Source organism: Setaria italica, chromosome VI (genome assembly GCF_000263155.2).
Source record: "Setaria italica strain Yugu1 chromosome VI, Setaria_italica_v2.0, whole genome shotgun sequence".
In the NCBI taxonomy this organism is placed as follows: Eukaryota; Viridiplantae; Streptophyta; class Magnoliopsida; order Poales; family Poaceae; genus Setaria; species Setaria italica.
The window spans coordinates 35,756,782-35,774,966 of NC_028455.1; the positions used below are offsets into that span (position 1 = coordinate 35,756,782).

The window sequence follows — 18,185 nt, forward strand, 5'->3', positions numbered from 1 at the left end:
TGGGAAGACGAGAGGATAAGCTACGTTGATCGAGCAAGGAGGCTATGTGGAGGATAAGCTAGGTTTTTTTTCTCACAATATTGCAGGAAAAAAGAAACTTCCTCTCTCTAGTCGGGACCGCTTCCAACGAAACGAAATACTTGCTCTTTTTAGTTAGGAGAAAAAGAATTGTTACAATAAAATATTGAGATTCTCTTTCTGGGGATTTGCTTTTAAAGAAAATGATCGACTTCCTCTGTATTTGAGGAGCTAATAATAGATCGTAATTTGTGTGGAGGTAGGAGGAACTGTAACGGAATGACAGGAACACGACGTGCGCGTACAAGCTAGGTGGGGCTGACCTGGACAGTGGCATGGGCGGAGGAGGCGGGCGGGAGCTAGACGACGTGGCAGGGGCTGTCGCGCGACGTGTCACGCTGCGGCTGGTCGCTAAACGCGCGCGCTCTACAAATAGGCGGCGGGCTAATCGCTAATCTCCTCCACTCCCTCCCGTGTGCCTCTCCTATCCATCCGCCCAGTATCCACTCCTCTGCGGCTCTGCTCCTCCTCCTCCTCCTCCTCCTCATGGGTCTCTCAACAGCTTACTCCCCGGCCGGATCGCGCCTCGCCACGCCCCCTCTCGGCGCCGCCGCCACCGCGCGCCGCCGCTCCGTGCAGCCCCTCCGCCCGCGCCGGCATCACCTGCTCGCCACCGTCCGATGCTCCGTCGACGCCGCCAAGTCAGTACCTCATTATACGTGCTCATGAGCGTGTATGTGCAGTGCGTGCCAACAACTAACTGTCGACGGTTAACATCTGTATGTATGTATGTGCGCCCCCCAGGCAGGTGCAGGACGGCGCGGCGACGGTCGCGGCGGAGGCGCCAGCGTCGCGCCACGCGGAGTGCTTCGGGGTCTTCTGCACCACCTACGACCTCAAGGCGGTGAGTCGCCTCGCACACGATCCGCCCACTCACGCCATGTGTTTGTTGAAATGCTCCGTCGGCTACTTTCTTTCTGCTTCCGTCTCCATCGGCTACTTTCTTTCTGCTTCCGTGGCTCGTGCTACATCAAATTAAAGTAGAATCTTTTTCCTTTTCGACCTAAGCTAGCGTAGTTGCTGGGGTGGGGACCGGGGACTGTGATGCCGGCCGCGCCTGATCAATACTCCCTCCGTTTTTATATTTATACACGCATATCAATATTCAAATTTTACAATCTTTAACTAATAATTTAATTATTATTATTATTATTTTTTAATGTAAACTTTATATGATTGGATTCGTAATCATATTACTACGGTACTGGGTAGCACACACACCAACAACAACACGCATTGGGCCTCTATAAATTTCCTACACACCACAGCCTAGGGTGGAGTGCCAGCGTCATGGAGAGCACTGCATGCCACCTAATATTGATTGATTGACTTGCAGCTATGTGATCGAGTGGTTTCGTAGCAATAGAGCAAAATGGTGTTGATGACATGTAACGGCTCCTTGAATCGACATGCCATTGCTGCTTGTTTTTTATTAGTACTAATCTATATATCGTCCCTCCTGCCGGATGGAACACAGGATGACAAGACCAAGTCATGGAAGAAGCTAGTGAACATTGCTGTGTCAGGCGCGGCTGGCATGATATCAAATCATCTGCTCTTCAAAGTAAGTAGTCTTTTACTATGTTCCCGTGTTTTCTATCTGGAGATGCAGTGTTCTTGACCACTCCTTTGACTACAAATTTTCAGCTTGCCTCTGGTGAGGTTTTTGGGCAAGACCAACCAATAGCACTTAAGTTACTTGGCTCAGAAAGATCAATACAAGCACTAGAAGGTAACTGCCTTTTTTGTCCCTGCCTCAGGAGAACTCCATATTTTTGTTTTAAGAACGAGAAGCGATTCATATTTGATACATAATTTAAGTTGCAAACTACCCTCAACTTCTAGTGCTGCACTCTCAGATATCAATGCATTACTGTGACAGTGACATGTATGTGCCCTTCGTTCCTAATGTTCTCTTACAATTGCAACTGTAGGTGTAGCTATGGAACTGGAGGACTCACTATATCCATTGCTGAGGGAAGTCAGCATTGGTATAGATCCTTATGAGGTCTTTGAAGATGTAGATTGGGCCCTTCTTATTGGTGCTAAGCCCCGAGGCCCTGGAATGGAGCGAGCTGCGTTACTAGACATCAACGGCCAAATCTTTGCTGATCAGGTTTCTTTCTGTTCCTCGTTTCTTCTCAAGTACCATGTCATGAAACATTGTAAGAAACCCCCTCAGGACTGCCAAGAAGCATCTTTTAAATTTCACCCTCAAATTAAGAAGTTTTCCTTAGCAAGAACCTGCTAACAGCCAAGTATATATCTGGGTACAATGAACAGACGGTGTCGAAATAACTTGGATTCTTGCTATGCTCTTAAATTTTGAATTGTGTCAGGGGAAAGCACTTAACGCCGTGGCATCGCGGAACGTGAAAGTTATAGTTGTTGGCAATCCCTGTAACACTAAGTACGGTACTTACATGTTTTGGCAAGTATTAACGACTTGTGCTATCGCCATGTCTGAGTGGTGGCTTGTCCTTGATGCAGTGCGCTCATTTGCTTGAAAAATGCTCCAAACATTCCAGCGAAAAATTTTCATGCGCTGACGAGGTTGGACGAAAATAGAGCAAAGTGCCAGGTGCCTGATATTGAATTTTGTTGTGTCTTATCCTTTTGTTCCCAGCAGAAAAACAGGTTAAGCAATCACAAATTTCCTTTTGTAGCTAGCACTAAAAGCAGGCGTGTTTTATGACAAAGTATCGAACGTGACTATTTGGGGGAACCATTCGACAACTCAGGTGAAGATATGATTATGAATCACCAGACTACTTTGCACATACATTTTTTCTCTGATTGTCGGTAACTTGGTACTGATCACTGTGTGTAGGTTCCTGATTTCTTGAATGCCAAAATTGATGGGAGACCAGTGAAAGAAGCCATTAAGGATACAAAGTGGTTAGAAGAAGAATTCACCATGACAGTTCAAAAGGTACCTCTCTCTGTTTGCAATATATTTGCTGTTACCTGTTATTCAAGAACTTAAGACGATGCTGTATAGTAATTTGTTTCATTCTTATATATTTGAACAGCGCGGTGGTGTGCTCATCCAAAAATGGGGCAGATCTTCAGCTGCATCAACCGCTGTTTCAATAGTTGATGCTATTAGATCCCTTGTAACTCCTACCCCAGAAGGCGATTCGTTCTCTTCAGGGGTAAGTTCTGAGACCTTTACATTGTTCATTGTTTTGTTTTGGCATTTTTCTGAAGGAAAAAAGAATCATAAAACACAGGTTTATACTACTGGAAATCCTTATGGCATAGCAGAGGACATCGTGTTCAGTATGCCATGCAGATCAAAGGTACGATCTAGGATCCAAGTTGCCTGCATTATTTTGTTCCTAGGATCAAGCAGGACCCTAATGATCATGATGGAATTCTTCCAACAGGGGGATGGTGACTATGAACTAGTTAGTGATGTGTTAATGGACGATTTTCTCTGGGAACGGATTAAAAAGGTAAGGGCTGTAGGAACTGCCTTCAACAATATGCTGTAGATTAAAAAGGTAAAGATTGTGACCCTGTAATTCTAATTCTGTCAGAGTGAAGCTGAACTGCTTGCTGAGAAGAAATGTGTTGCCCATCTTACAGGAGAGGTAAGTCACCATGATGACCATATCTTTTTTAGCGATGTATGTTATGAGAAGCAGGGGAAATGATTGACTTTGTTCTGCTCGTGCAATGCAGGGGAATGCATTTTGTGATCTTCCGGAAGATACCATGCTACCAGGAGAGATGTAGTTTACGTACAGCGGCAGTACCGGTGGAACGCACCTATGTATGTTACTAGTACAGTTTCGGGCGGAAACACGGATGATAATCTACGTACAGCAGCTGCTTGCATGATGCAACAGTTACATATATGTATATTCAAGAAGTGAGGCTATGATGCAAACTTTATGCACCAATAAAGTAACCAGACATGACGCTGATCTGCTAGGCATGCATGCATCAAGCGTAGCAGCTAGGAGCATCGAGTAGCTTTCAGTCACAGTATCAACATCAACCGATCTTCATTCATGGTTAAAAACACATGCAAAACAAACAGAACCACCAGGAGACAGCCACAACTCTGCATCCATCGCTACGTCGACCATCCACTTTGAATTGAAACATTAAAAACAATCAAAACACCAACTATACCGCAAAAGCATCATGATTCAGACACGGCGGATCTGAAATATATATATACAGGATTCTGCACTAACATTGTCCGTTGCAACCAGAAGCATGACAAATAGCAACATCACGCACCGATGCAGTGATCAATTCGCATACTGTTACTAACAGCACTGGAGGAATTCATACATACACCATTTAGCTCCCGAGCTGCAAAACCGGTACTGCTAGTGCTAAACAACTCCACAGGTCCATGTCATGCAATGCAATACACTTAAGCTAGCAGGAGGCCCCAGTTGAGTCTGCCTCAAAACACAGAGGATTAACCTAAATGTCATGAGATTATCTCACTCCAATACCAGGCTGCTACTTGCCATAGATACACATACCCACCTCATAGCTCACCAAGAGCATTATTGCCGAAAAGAAGACAAGGCAGAAGCCACCACGCAGCACCGTGGTAATCGGGTTGCAGCCGCAGTGTACACGGGTACCAGGCTCAAAATCTGTGAAGAGCAGCTCCATGCCTTGATCCTTTTGCTGGGCCCACTTATCTGGCCCAGAAGCAACAGCTAAACTACCTATACTGATCACTTCAGCAGAGACATGGATGGTGTTGGGGCGTGCTCCAGAAATAGGAGCCAAGGATTTGCAGAGGTTAGCCGGCTCCAGTGCAAAAGCTGGGGGAGCAGAGATCGAATCCAAAATCTTTACAAAGCCCTTTCCGTACGTACTACTCTTAGCCTGCCCATCTGTGAAACACAACACAAAAAACTTGTCAACAATGTTCTTTAACAGGTCAGCTGTAATCTAATGACCAGGACATTGCATGCCAGCTGTAGATATCCTCTGCCCTGATTAAGCAAGATTGAGCTAGATTTTCTCAACAACACCCAACGGTCTAATACTTCAATCTTGCTTAATGAGAGTAAGTAAAATACAACTAACATAAAAGAATCTGGTGCAAAAGGTATGAAAAATGCTCCTTTTCCATCATGGATCATACAGCTGACCTATTGTAGAATTTTCCATAGTAGATTACCTGGTAAAACAACACAATTTAACTGACTACCAGCTTCAGGTAACCTAGCAGATGATGGGGCACCAACTACAAAATTAGGTTCTAAAACCTTTTGAGTCGGACTATATGTATACATGGTATTGTTGACCTGTAAAAGTAGAAAATTGTGGGTGATCACCAGTAACCATATCTATGCTCTGCACAAAACACAGCAACTTCATCTCCTGATTCAAATCAAATGAAAGCATACCTCTTGGGTAAGGACTGGGCCATTGAAAGCATGCGAACTACCAGCTGGCTGCTGTATGGAGCCCAGAATATCATTGAATAAATTATCATCCGTTGCATCATAATATGGCATACCATCATCCACCATGCCAATACCAGATAGGTTGGTAGCCGGGGAGCTAAGAATTCCATTCACCTGTCTAAACCCATCATCACAGATGGTGGAATCAAAGGGTGCATCATAGAACATCAAAGAATCATCCTCTGGCATAACTGAATTTGTTATAGAAGAATGCGAGGGGTCAATGATACTTGAGCCAAAATGGGAATCTTCTTGTATTGACTGCAACAACTGCTCCAGCTCATCAGGCTGGAAGGTCTGGTCATCAGGGAGTGGAGGAATATCATTGTTAGCTCCATTTACAGCTTCCAAAGAATTGGGTGTTTTCCATGCCCAACCATCTGAAGGCCAGACAGTGGACTCATTGCCTAATGGGTAATCAAGATTTGCAGCATCTGCAAAATCCTTCAGCTCAAGGAACCCATCACTGGGGCTGGAATTATTAAAAAAATCTCCAGCATTGGCGTTTGATATCATATTATCACTAAGCATTAAGCTATTCTGCTCCCCAGGCTCAACATACTGAAGAAAATTAGAGCCAAGATTCGGATCACTTAAAATGTCCCCAGAATTTCCATCCACATCTTCAGAATGATTGCTATTATTTGAGGTATCAGAAATTGGCAAACCAATTGTACCATTCCCATTTTGATCACCCAAACCCTGAAAAGGCAAGAACGGTAATCAGAACGAATATACAATGTGTAAATTTGATACTAAAGTCAAAATGAACTGAGTATAAACCAAAAAGATCACCTATATACATCATAACTTACGTAAAAAAAAAAAGAGCCCCTGCATGAATGGATAGTAAGCTATCTTAGATTAAAGAAATACTTTTATTACCCAAAAAAAACAAGAGGGTCAAAGAACTATTCTGTTCAATAATCCGTGCTCTGTAACATCGTGTGGATTTCACACCGTACAGTTAAAGATAGAAATGACAACACAGAATCCCAACCTTTTAATGCCCAGACATGAATACTATGACATCATGACTCTTGTAGTCATGATCTCATATAACTTGCTACCTAATCCTGGGGGAAAAAAGCAGCAAGATTTATGCCAAAAAGACGAAACAAGTCAGCGTCCTTGCTAGACAACATGGAATAGTATTCCGTAAATACAAGTTACAGCAAGCTAAAGACCAATGCTGGAGGAAATCCAGCAACCCTGTTAAGAGCAAGATGCATGATTAATCGATATGTATTCAGAAATGTAAGGCTTGACAGGGGTGGTGTTCTGTCGACAAGGTACACTCCCCAGCTGTGACCCCCTATCGATGATGAGCATAACCTGGATCCTACAATGGGCTACATGATATCAACTGACATCCTAGAAGAAATGCGTAAAGATAAATGTGCTGATCAATAATTTAACTAGGCAGCCACTTGTTTAGAGTTGACTTAAAAGTGCAAGGTAGACAAACTCTGGCATCCTTTTCCTTTAATCAGATACTAGAGGCAACCAATGAAAATTCCAATACTGGCAACCAAATCTGACTTGCCAACATCACAGCAGCAGGATGGCTACTTTTTCCACAGTTATTGTAACCACCTATAGAACCCAAAAAATAAGAAACAAAACATTCAACAAGTGACTTTTTACGATATCCATAACCAGTGCCGTTGCATATAAAGCAGTATATTATTATCAAATAAGTTATCAGGACCACTCAAGATGATTTTATAAATTATTATAGATGGCAGTCATAAAAAATGATCCATGTGATGATTCCATTTGAAGGTTCTGATGTGTTCTCAAAACATTAAAGTTCCATGTCTTAAGACGGAATTATTCAGTGTATGGTATGACAAAGGCTTCCCCAAAAGGGAACAAATATACTGGCATGTAATTTTAAGGTCTCATATAGGAGATTTATCAAAATAATTCATACAAATAGGAGCACTAACTAGTCTACAGAAATGAGATGTACAGTATCAATCACTTTTTCTTCAGATCCCATTCAACTTAAAAACAATGGATTATTGGAATACTTTCGGAGAGATAGTAAAAATACCTCCTCTCTTTTATGTTATCTTCAGGTTTTGGAGGCTAACAAGTACAAGTTAGAACTAAATAAGCACCTCAAATTGAATTCTACCATGTACAAAAACACTGGGAAATAAATATGCACCGCAAGTTGACTGCTTGCAGCTATATACCTGGATGAGATCGCTCATTTGAAGATAGCCTTTCTCCAAAGCGCCAGGGATCTCCTTAGGACCTGGGGGAACCTCATGGTCAACAACAGCATCACCCTCCACCGGAAGCAAACCGACATCTTCGTCATCCTCCTCCCATTCCTCCTCGACGAAGGGTGCACCATACTGTGCCCCGTTCTGCGGCCCTGGGCCAGCTTTCTGGAAGATCCGGCACACCACAAACGAGTCCTGCACGAACAACATGTCCATTTTCACTGGAATCAGGTATAGGTTGTGACATCAGTCTAACTCTACCACCGTGTATACAGATCAGATACCGTGTGGAACGCAATTTTCGGATTGACCATGCCAATCAAGAGTTATCATCAGCAACATATATACAAAACAATGTGCACTCAAGGCATGAATCCCAAGCAAATGCACAGAATTGACGCAAGCAGGGGGCGGTGGACAGGTACCTGCGGGATCCCCGCGGCCTCGTCGCCCTCGAGGCGGTACTCGTGCATGACCCAGTTGGTGCGCTCGCCCTTGGGCGCGCGGCCGGCGTGGAAGACGAGCGTCTTCTTCATCCCCACGATCCTGGGTCCATGGCGCACCTCCCTGTCCTTCCCGGTGGTCTTCCAGTATCCCCCCGACGTGGCGCGGTTGGTGCGGGCGCGGTTGGCGTGCTTGCGGTCGAGGCGGCTGAAGAAGTACCACTGGGAGTCGCGGGAGCGGAGGCGGGAGCGGGAGGGTAGGTCCCAGGGCTCGAGCTTGTAGAGGTCGACCTCGGCGATGGCGTCGACCTTGAGCGGGCGGCCGAGGACCTTGCGCTTGAGGTAGTAGGAGACGAGCTCCTCGTCCGTGGGGTGGAAGCGGAAGCCCGGCGCGAGGGAGGTGGCCTCCGCCGCCGCCGGCGGCGGCGGCGGAGCGGACGAGGAGGACGAGGAGGGGTGGGTCATGTGCCGGCGCTGGCTGCTGGTGGCGGCGCTGGCTGCTCCCCTAGGGTTGTAGAGGAGATTGGATTGGAGTGGTGGATTGGGGAAAGTTTTGGGGAAGAAGGGGAGTGGCTTGGGCTATAAGAAAGCCCAGGGGCCTTTTCGGAACCCAAGGATTTTGTTTTGTCATCGATCATATTATAATACAGTATAATAATAAAATACTCGGTCCCGTTTCTCCTCCTGATCGCCTCCACGGTGGACGGGTGGAGCTGCTGAGTCCGCGGGGGAAGTTTCCCACCTGCACGGTTCCGCGCTGACCGTGGACTTTTCCGCGCCAACGGCCACGATTGGAAGGCCCACCTGGCAGCGGGGCCCAGCCATCGGCTTGCGTGCGAGTCAGAACCAGTAATAGACAAGTACAAAAAAGGAGACCCTGTAGCCAGTGTGTACACACATAGATTCTGCTGCATGCAATTAGGACTTGTGTTGTGCTCCTAGCTAGTAGCAAAATAGAGCTGCGATTTGAGCTCCTGTCTTGACCGATTTTTGTTTCTTCGGCTTCCAATTTTGGAGAATATAGTGTGGTGTGGTCTCCAAAATTAGCATCTGACTCCTGATTTCCATTTCCATCTGTGGACAGTTGCCTTAATCATGCAAACATACGATATGATTGTACTACATGTTTGCAGCATCAGCATTTGCATTTCCATTACTACTATTTTGTATTGGGTCATCATTAATTAATTACTTCTGTCCTGGAGCTCTGCTTGACGTCTGTATCTCGATCATGGCTGAGCATTATTATTAGTACAATAATTAATCAGTTCATCGAGTCCAGTACCTGCCAGGAAATTTACCAAAAGGACCGGCATGTCTGACATGGATTTGACACTCGCTGACTTGTTGATTGGGCATAGTAACCTACGCAGCAGCTGCAGCTGCGTAGTAACTTGTGAATGTTCAATCAGGCTAAAATATATACAGAAAATTAAAGGTCGCAGTGGACAATTAATTAGCAATGCGTCGCGTCTTAGTTTGGCCACGTACTACTAGCAGCTAGCTAGTTCTCGCGGGTCAAACGCCAAACAGTCAAAAGGCTAGGTAGCTCCGATCGATCCATTGTCATCAGTATACTGTTTCAAGCAAATAATTGACCTTCCAACTAACATCTTTTAATTAAGTATACAAGCTGCGACTGTGATTTAGTATGCATACTAGAGCATGCATGCAAAATCAAATCAAATTAAATCAAAAGTGCACACAACAACCGTGCCTCCTGGTCGTCCTATCCATCTATCCTGATCATCTTTCTCTGAAAAAGCCACCGATACAAACAAGCAGTATTAATTGAAGTAGTCGTGCGTGGTGTGAAGAGGGTTTTAGACAAAGCGTTGACATGTCTGTTGTGTACAGTGTGTCCGTGACAATTAGCAAAAGCAGTGTTGACATGTCTGCATGTCAGGTGACTGTCAGTATATATATATATACAGATCTCCCGTTCCACGCGGGCCATGCGCGAGCTGGCCACCGCGCGCCCCTCCACACCCCCCGCAGCCCACGCGCTAATATGGGCCTCGGCTAGCCCAGCGCGCCCACGGACCCGCATGCAGGCCGCAGCTTCGCTCCTGGCCTCGTACCCGTTGCCGTGCCATGCACGAGTCTGGCAATCCTCGTACCTGTTATTCTTCTATACATGTGAAAGTAAAAGGATATTAATTTTTCAGTGGTATGTACGTGCCACTTATTACCAGAAAATATTTTCTAAACAATTTGAAGAAGGTTAGAACAGTGGTTAATCAATGTTACTCAGGGATGTCGGAGGCATATGGGTGCAAAGGCGTTAGTAGCTTGCTATGGTTATATAACAAGGCATGTGTTTGGTTTCCTTGCCTTGCATAGTAGCTTGCTAGTGGGCAAAGAAAGGTGGCGCTCAAATCTTTCTAAAACAAAAATAAACTAGCACGTTTATCCCAACCTTACATGTTACAAGGTGCAAGACTACATAACCAAACGTGCCCAAATCGCCAAGAACAAAGCCCAGCAAAACTATGTGCCTCTCCAGTGAAGGTCTGAAGGAAAACAGTTCAATTTTCTTGCATTGATCTCCACTGAACTGACATTCTTCAAACTACAATCACATTCCTTTCCCCCCACACTTTGAACTGAACTGAAACAAGCTCATTCAGTCTTGGATCACAGAATTTGCAAACTTAGTGTACATAAGCCAATTTGCTCCATTTAATTTACTATGATGCCATCTTTTTGGAGTATTAGCATCACCATTTAACCAAGACTAAAACTAAAGCTAGCACATATCACACTATTTGTATTTACAACCCTATGCTTGTTTATCTACATACGGAAGAACAGCAACATCATGAGTTTTCTTCTTGCCGTTCCTTTCTTCAGTTTCGATAAAGGAAAAAAAACAGCAATTAAACTCATGCACTGTTCTTTGGAAGCGTGGGGATTTTCATATGTATGTGGCTATATGCTGATATATACTGTGATACCATCGAATCTTTCCAAAAACAATGGAATAGCAGGATAAAGTGAAGCAGTGGGGAAAAAGAGCTTGTTTACCAACCAACCTTACATTATGTATTGCAAGGTGCAAGGCTATAACTAAACGTGCCTATAATCGCCAAGAACAAAGCCCAACAAGAGCTGTGTGCCTATCAAGTGAAGATCTGAAGAAAAACAATGCAACCTTCTTGTGAACTGAACTGGAACAGGTTCATTCCTGAATATGCATGAAATCTAAAATACAAAGTATTTTTAGTCGTCATATACATTCAGTCTTTTGGGCCTTAGAATTTGCAAAGTGAAAGTAAACAAGCCAGTTGGTCCCATTTACTATGAAAAGCCATCTTATTGGAGCTAGTGCTGTATACGGTACCATTTAACCAAAACCAAAACTAATAAAACCACATCCATCCATCACACTAATTTGTAATTACAACCCTATGCCAATTGATGTACACAACAAGAACAGCAGCAGCATGAGTTTGATTGCAGTTCCTTTTATTCATCTTAGATGTAAAGGAAAAAACAGCAACCAAACTCATGCGCTGCAGTTTTCTTCTTTTGGCAGAATGGGCATTTTTATATATATGTATATGCTGATGATACTAACGATAGTGTACATTACACAGCTTCTGATCAGGTACATCTGCCATCACGTTACGTACCTAGCTGCGAGGCCGATGCCGTCGACGACGACAGCCTCCTGCCGCCGCCGTTGGGTTGCCTGTCGAGCGGGACGGCGGGGTGGTGTCCGGTGAAGAGGGCGAGGTGTCCGATGAGCTTGTCCTTGCGGGAGAAGAAGGTGCCGCAGGAGCAGACCCAGCGGTGGTCGCCGCAGTGCTTCTCGTGGGTGCGGAGGTCGGAGAGCACGGAGAAGTGCTTGCGGTTGCAGCGGTTGCACACGTACATCTTGGGGCAGTGGCTCCGCTTGTAGTGGTTCTTGGCGCAGATCACCGACTTGAGCGGCTGGAACTTGGCGTGCTTCCGGTTCCACCGGCAACCCTCCTGCGGGCACGAGTAGTACGACCTGCTGCTCGTCGTCGCCGCCGCGGCGGAGTCCCCCGCGCCGGCGGCCTTGGCCGGGTTCGCCAGCGCCGCGCTGCTCTTGTACTCGTCGCCGTGCGCGCGCATGTGCATACGCAGGTTGGCGTCGCGCTTGAACCCCTTGCCGCACACCTGGCAGTAGTGCGTGTACTTGGCCAGCAGCTCCGCCGCGTCCAGCTCGATGATCGTGCCGCCGCCGCCGGCCTCCTCCTCGGCCGTCGTGGCCGCGGTCGCCGGCTGCGACTGCGACTGCGATGGCACGGCCGTCCTGGCGTGGATACGGTTGTCGTAGCCGTAGCCGCAGCGGTGGTGGTGCTGCGGCTGCCACTGCTGCTGCATGACATGATGGTCCATGACGACGGCCGCCTGGGGGTCAGTATCCGGCATGCCGCTGTTCTTGGCATGGCCAACGGCGGCGGCGGCGATATTATTGGTAACCGCCGGCGCCGCATTAGCGGCGGTCGTAGATGACTGTGCACCCGCGTGCAGGCCGCAAAGTTGCTGGAAGGCGTACATCATCGAGGAGGCGGCGGTGATGATCTCCTGGATGACGGCGCCGGCGCTGGACACGGCGGCGCCGCCGGGCCCATCGTGCTCGACCGCGAGCCCGACGAGCGGCTGCAGCTGCTGCACCTTGTCCCTGAGCACGGACAGGTTGTAGAGCAGCGCGTGGCAGTGTGCGTCGGCCGGATCGGACGCCGGCGGCTCCATGAACCCGCCGTCCATGCCATCGAGGGCATGGTGGAACAGCTGGTTCTGCACGAAGTAGGGGTTCCCCCCTCCTCCGATCATACCAACTAGCTTAGCTTGCTACTTTCTCGATCTCTCAGGCTAATCGATCAGCTTGCGATTCCGCGCATGCGATATGGAATCTACCGAGCTTTGAGAGGAGGAAATTGGCGGTCAATGGAGATAATAAGGGCAGAAGGAGGAGGTGGGGGGAAGGGATGGATCGGAGATCGAATTGGAGATGACGACCTGCAGGGGCGGAGGAGGAAGGTCAACTGCCCCAAGGCCAGGGCACTTGAGAACATCCCTACTTGAAGCCTCCCTCAAATGGCACCCAGCCCGAAAGGTGACATGCACACACTGTTATATATGTGCATGACTAGCTAACATGTCAGAAATAGAATAAACTACCATATGCTCCCTAGCTATGTTCATAGTTGTATGCATGGCCAATATAATGCAACAAGAACATACAGGCAGGAATATCTTGCTGGTGTATTTTAGCCCAATCATGTCCCAGCTCAAATGTTTGTTTAACTAGGTTGGTCCTTTGGAGGAAATTAAATATATAAGGTTCCTTTATTGGCCCTGTTGCCATTTGATTGCTTCTCCAAGGCAGCAGCTCAGCAAAGCAAAAATGCATGTGTCACTGACCTGTGGGACCATCCATGTCCTTCCAGATCTACCGATGGATCAGTGGCCACTGCACATACACTGGAATAATTAAAAATGCATGGACCTGGAGTAGTAGTTGTGTGTTCGAATGCAAACACTGTTATAGGACATGTTGTGCGAGGCTCTATCCAGGACGATCCATCGAGGCTAGCTAGCTGCTTGTAATCCTAACTGTTGAAAAAAATTCCTTAAAAAAAGTGCAGTCCTACAAAATAGATCTAACTACCTGTATAATTAAGTGTGGTCAGATTTGATTTGCATGTCAAAACTTACTTATATGTGGCAAGATATTATAATCTTTTCACGCCAACACTAATCTGTATCAGAAAAACTAAAAACTAGAATTGCATTTTTCACGAGACAGAGGGACTGCAAGTTCTAGCTGGTATTAACAACTAACGAGCTAGCAGTATCCCACTGAGTGAGAATGCGAAATTAAAGTAAACACAGTCACAATGGAGTGCCACACGCCCATAATCTGTTAACAATAACAAGTGAAGCACACACTGCTTCCTCTGGTTCTTCCTCGCAATATTGTATCGTGCAAGCGTAGCTACGTTGTTATATATTAACCTAATTAATAATATACTCAATCCACCGGGAACTGGTAAGCGGGAAGACAAAATCTGTGTGGTCATGCTTTTTTACTGGCGGTAAATGAATTGGCATTATTAGTCCAAATTAAAGGACACTTTGGTAGGCCACGAAGCATTGACAGGCACTTGCTTTGTGCAATTAGTGAACGCTTCAAAGCATAGAGACTCCAATTTTGCCGCAAACTTATTGGTGGTATGATGCGCTAATGAATCAGTCTGCAGGAAAAAAGAAACGATCTTCCACAGATGTGTCAGCAAACGAAAGTACGAAACAATCAGTCTGCGAGGAAAAAAAAAGTGTATAGTTCTCATACAGTATGACTGGGTAAACTCCACAGGGCACTCGCCCCTTCAAGATCCATTCACCTGAACATATTTTGGCAGACATTTGTGCACTAGCTAAGATTAGGGGTAAGCATAGATTCAAACACTGGCCAAGAAAACATGGGCCACAGACACAATCTCTACAAGAAACCTCAACTAAAACAAACACTGGGCGCGTTGCAGCTTTTTCACCTAGGGTTGGTGCTGTGACTGTGAGACTTGTGTTTCGCCTTTGCCTTCTCTATCAGGGGCTTCAACTGCTGCTTCTCCTCGAGAATCTTGAGGAAATTGAACAAGAACGGCACATAGTTGTGCTTCCTCCTCATGTTCTCTGTCTTCCACTTCTTCACCTTCTCTTCCTCCATTATGATTTTCTCCGTCACAGCCTCGATCTGAGCAGCCACCTCTGCTAGAGACTGCTCGACAGATGGCACATGCCTGGCAGAAGGATCGCCCATCTGCTGCAAGAGGTTCTCCCTCTTCCTCTGCAGGTCTTTCAGCTCTGCTGTGTACATCTCCTTCCGGTTCTTCAAGATTGCCATCACACTGAACCTTATCTCATTCTGAGTGAACCGATCAATGTGCTCTTGAATCACAGGCTGCGCTACCCTAAGCCACCCCGCCTCACCGACACCACCTGGGCATTTCCCCAGGCTTATCGGCCCTTCCTTAAGTCCATCGAGTTCATACAGGACTCCATCCACTGGAACATAGCTTATGAAGTGGTAGACATCGTCATCCTTGCTAGATGGTTTCTGCTCCTCGGGGACCTCTGACCTTGCAAATGAGTTGTTCAAGATACGGATGCTTGAGCAATTCACTATTGCCAATCCCTTGAGCTCAGGTGGCAAGTCCTTTGCAAATTCCTTCAGCTTTTTAAGCTCATCGCTAAGGGTGATACCAGGAGAGTTCAAGAGAACAGAAAGGATAGCTTGGGTTGCACACGCGTTATTAATTATCTGCAAGGGAAGAACAAGCTTGATTTTAAAAGATTTCACATGAATAAAGGTGGTAGGAGTAGCTTGGCAACTCAATGCTTCTGACCTGGTTGGCAAAGAAAAGGTTTGGGACTGTATCCTTGATGACAGGGCGCTCATCCTTTTCTGGAGGTCGCCATTTGTACAGCACTATGAGCCCATATATTGGCCTGGCAAATGCCAACAGAAATTAGGTGAATCTAGAAAAAAAGAATACATTCGCGTTAGAGCTAGATGCAGGATAACATACTGAAGATCATTGAGAGCATCCAGGTCAAGTGAGTAGAGTTCATCAACCTGATGAGGGGAAAAAATAGCATAGCATATCATGCTCTGCCGGCTTTTCTGAATGTAAAAGAAATACCAAGCTTCACAACAGAAAGAAGAAAAGGCAGAGCCTCACTCTTGTTTCCCAAAACATTAAATTTTTGTTCTATATTACTGCACAATATATGTAGTTTTAGTATTTAGCAAAGGTTAAAAGCTTGTAAAGTGCAAAAAAAGGTACAGGGATCAATAGATCAAGGAGAAACAGCTACCACTCCATTACTATCTCTACCTGCGTATGCTAACTGCTAAGGTGACAGCAATGCTTAAAATAAAGTCGTCGTGGACTTGTGAAAGACCGCTTACATGGTCCAGGCAGCCTAAAGAGTAATGTTAAACTAATCCGATGGCCATTTATATGTTTTAGGGGACCCTAACATCTTGCAAGGGCTGTTTTATCATACAAATATCTGTTTTTCATCAGGAATTGTAGCACGCAACGTCTGTCATAAAGCATTTCTTAAGAAAAACTTTGTCAGATATTCTCATTGTTCATGCCAGTGTGGATAATTGCTAAGGATTCCATTCTGTGAACAGGAAAAGGATGCATTGTATGCTGACTTTGGTACAGTACAAATACACCAGAATCCTGATCCTACTGTATAGATATTAAAAGGTCGGGTGACGGCTTGCTAAACATCTACCTTTGTCAAGAATATAGACTCATAGAGTGAAAATGGTTGATCACTTACTTGAAGACCCTTCAGTTGCATCTGCTGCAACAATTCTGTAAAAACACCTGTAACACAATAAAAGGCTCTGCGTTATTTCTTCCTTTGCCAGAAAGGCGCTCAACAGTTACAAGGTGCAACAAGAAATTAACAGTGTGTGGTTGAGCTGGTTGACATATATCATCATGTGGAGGAAGAGGGTTCTAGGCTCTATAAATTATTTTCTCACCGCAAATGCATGAGACAGGAAATTCTAAATACAGAATGACCATTGTGTTAGTCTGAGGCAGTCCAAAATGAAAAGGCATAAATACTGTGAATTGCAAACTGAGAATGACCAATGTGTTAAGACAATGTCCTAAAATACCTGGGCGTGCTCCGAAGATTGCAGCAGGTGTAGGCAACTAGGCTTGCGCATCTAAATTTACCAGGCTTACTAAAGTCAGATGTAACTCACATGTACTTGTTATGAAAAACGTATTCTGCTAATGTAAATATGGAACACTAGTACAGACAGACTGCTCCGAACGCTATAGTATCAGCATCCAATAAAAAGAGCATGACATCGATAAGACCTTGTACACATAATGCATAGTCAGTAGAGTTGCCAAAAAAGGACAATCAGCTATAGCCATGTGGAACCTTATCGTGTGCCATATGTGGAACCCTGTGTTTTTTTTTTTCCGAAAAAAAGAACAACTTTGCAAGGTGTACTGTAACTACTCAGTAAAAGAAGAATAACTTACCAGGATCATTCTCGATTGCAGCCCAAGGCATGTTGAGATGTTGTGACTCCAATTCTGAGCATAGAAAGTGACAGCAATAAAGATGCATTCTGGTTATGCAGAAATTGGTGGTAGCGGGCAGGGGAGGACCCAGTATAGGACATGGTTGTACACATAACCCAATAATTGTTGCAAAAGAATCGAATTTAGTAGGTAAAATCATGGTCAGATCCGAATACAAATACCACAGGGTAGGGGTTTGGGTGTTGGATTTCGCGGAGCAGGACGGGAGGGAGGGGAATGGGCGGGCATACCCCTGTCGGATGCTCGTCGCCGGCGAAACGCCCGTCGCCCAACGAAGAACGGGCGGGCAGCGCAGCTCGCCCTGTCGTCGCCGCTAGGAAAGGAAGGCCGAGACCGAGAGAGACGGAGAAGAGGAGAGAGACGTCGTGCTCGTGCGGGACTGCGGGGGGAGAGGAGGAGGAGCCGGACGGGACAGGCAGGATAGAACGCTTGGCACGGCCTAGGAAGTGACCCAGCCCAAACCAAACCATCGCTTTGGCCCAGCCCAAACCACCGGCACATTTCACATCTGTATCCATCTTGTCCACTGCTCCCTCCGTTCCAAATTATGAGCCCATTCCAACTTTTTTAACTATTTTATATTTGATTAAAATTTTAGAGAGGATTATAAAAATTTATGATATTAAATAGATATATTATAAAAATATATTTAATGAAAAAACTAATGGTATTTATTTAGTATCATAAATATTAATATTTTGTTGCATAAATTTAGTGAATGAAAATATATTTAATGAAAAAACTAATGGTACTTATTTGGTATCATGAATATTAATACTTTATTGTATAAATATGGTCAACCTTTGAGATGCTTCAATTCCAAAAAAATTATAATGACTTATAATTTGGAACGGA

The 18,185-nt window shown here is 45.4% G+C and overlaps 4 protein-coding genes across 4 annotated transcripts; 1 reads left to right on the forward strand and 3 right to left on the reverse strand.

Annotated features, from left to right (window-relative positions):
- The first annotated feature begins 474 nt into the window (after positions 1 to 474).
- LOC101754520 (malate dehydrogenase [NADP] 1, chloroplastic) lies at positions 475 to 4,017 on the forward strand. Its single transcript, XM_004974173.4, has 14 exons — positions 475 to 719; positions 823 to 922; positions 1,556 to 1,642; positions 1,726 to 1,810; positions 2,013 to 2,194; positions 2,418 to 2,488; positions 2,569 to 2,659; positions 2,745 to 2,819; positions 2,909 to 3,010; positions 3,111 to 3,233; positions 3,312 to 3,380; positions 3,468 to 3,536; positions 3,621 to 3,674; positions 3,766 to 4,017. The coding sequence occupies exons 1-14, from the start codon at positions 565 to 567 to the stop codon at positions 3,817 to 3,819; spliced, it is 1,317 nt and encodes a 438-aa protein (XP_004974230.1). The 5' UTR covers positions 475 to 564; the 3' UTR covers positions 3,820 to 4,017.
- Positions 4,018 to 4,216: 199 nt separating this feature from the next.
- LOC101754925 (NAC domain-containing protein 17) lies at positions 4,217 to 8,778 on the reverse strand. The gene is made up of 5 exons (XM_004974174.3): positions 8,191 to 8,778; positions 7,733 to 7,960; positions 5,469 to 6,230; positions 5,240 to 5,366; positions 4,217 to 4,949 (listed from the first exon to the last, which is right to left on the reverse strand). The coding sequence occupies exons 1-5, from the start codon at positions 8,671 to 8,673 to the stop codon at positions 4,564 to 4,566; spliced, it is 1,986 nt and encodes a 661-aa protein (XP_004974231.1). The 5' UTR covers positions 8,674 to 8,778; the 3' UTR covers positions 4,217 to 4,563.
- Positions 8,779 to 11,477: 2,699 nt separating this feature from the next.
- On the reverse strand, positions 11,478 to 13,148 carry LOC101759796 (protein SENSITIVE TO PROTON RHIZOTOXICITY 2). The gene has a single exon (XM_022827300.1). It carries the CDS (start codon positions 13,012 to 13,014, stop codon positions 11,836 to 11,838), a length of 1,179 nt encoding a protein of 392 aa, XP_022683035.1. The 5' UTR covers positions 13,015 to 13,148; the 3' UTR covers positions 11,478 to 11,835.
- A 1,295-nt stretch (positions 13,149 to 14,443) lies between these two features.
- On the reverse strand, positions 14,444 to 17,708 carry LOC101755326 (ubiquitin carboxyl-terminal hydrolase 2). The gene is made up of 6 exons (XM_004974177.2): positions 17,561 to 17,708; positions 17,268 to 17,321; positions 16,543 to 16,589; positions 15,774 to 15,820; positions 15,591 to 15,693; positions 14,444 to 15,505 (listed from the first exon to the last, which is right to left on the reverse strand). Exons 2-6 carry the CDS (start codon positions 17,296 to 17,298, stop codon positions 14,735 to 14,737), a joined length of 999 nt encoding a protein of 332 aa, XP_004974234.1. The 5' UTR covers positions 17,299 to 17,321; positions 17,561 to 17,708; the 3' UTR covers positions 14,444 to 14,734.
- Between the last annotated feature and the right edge of the window lie 477 nt (positions 17,709 to 18,185).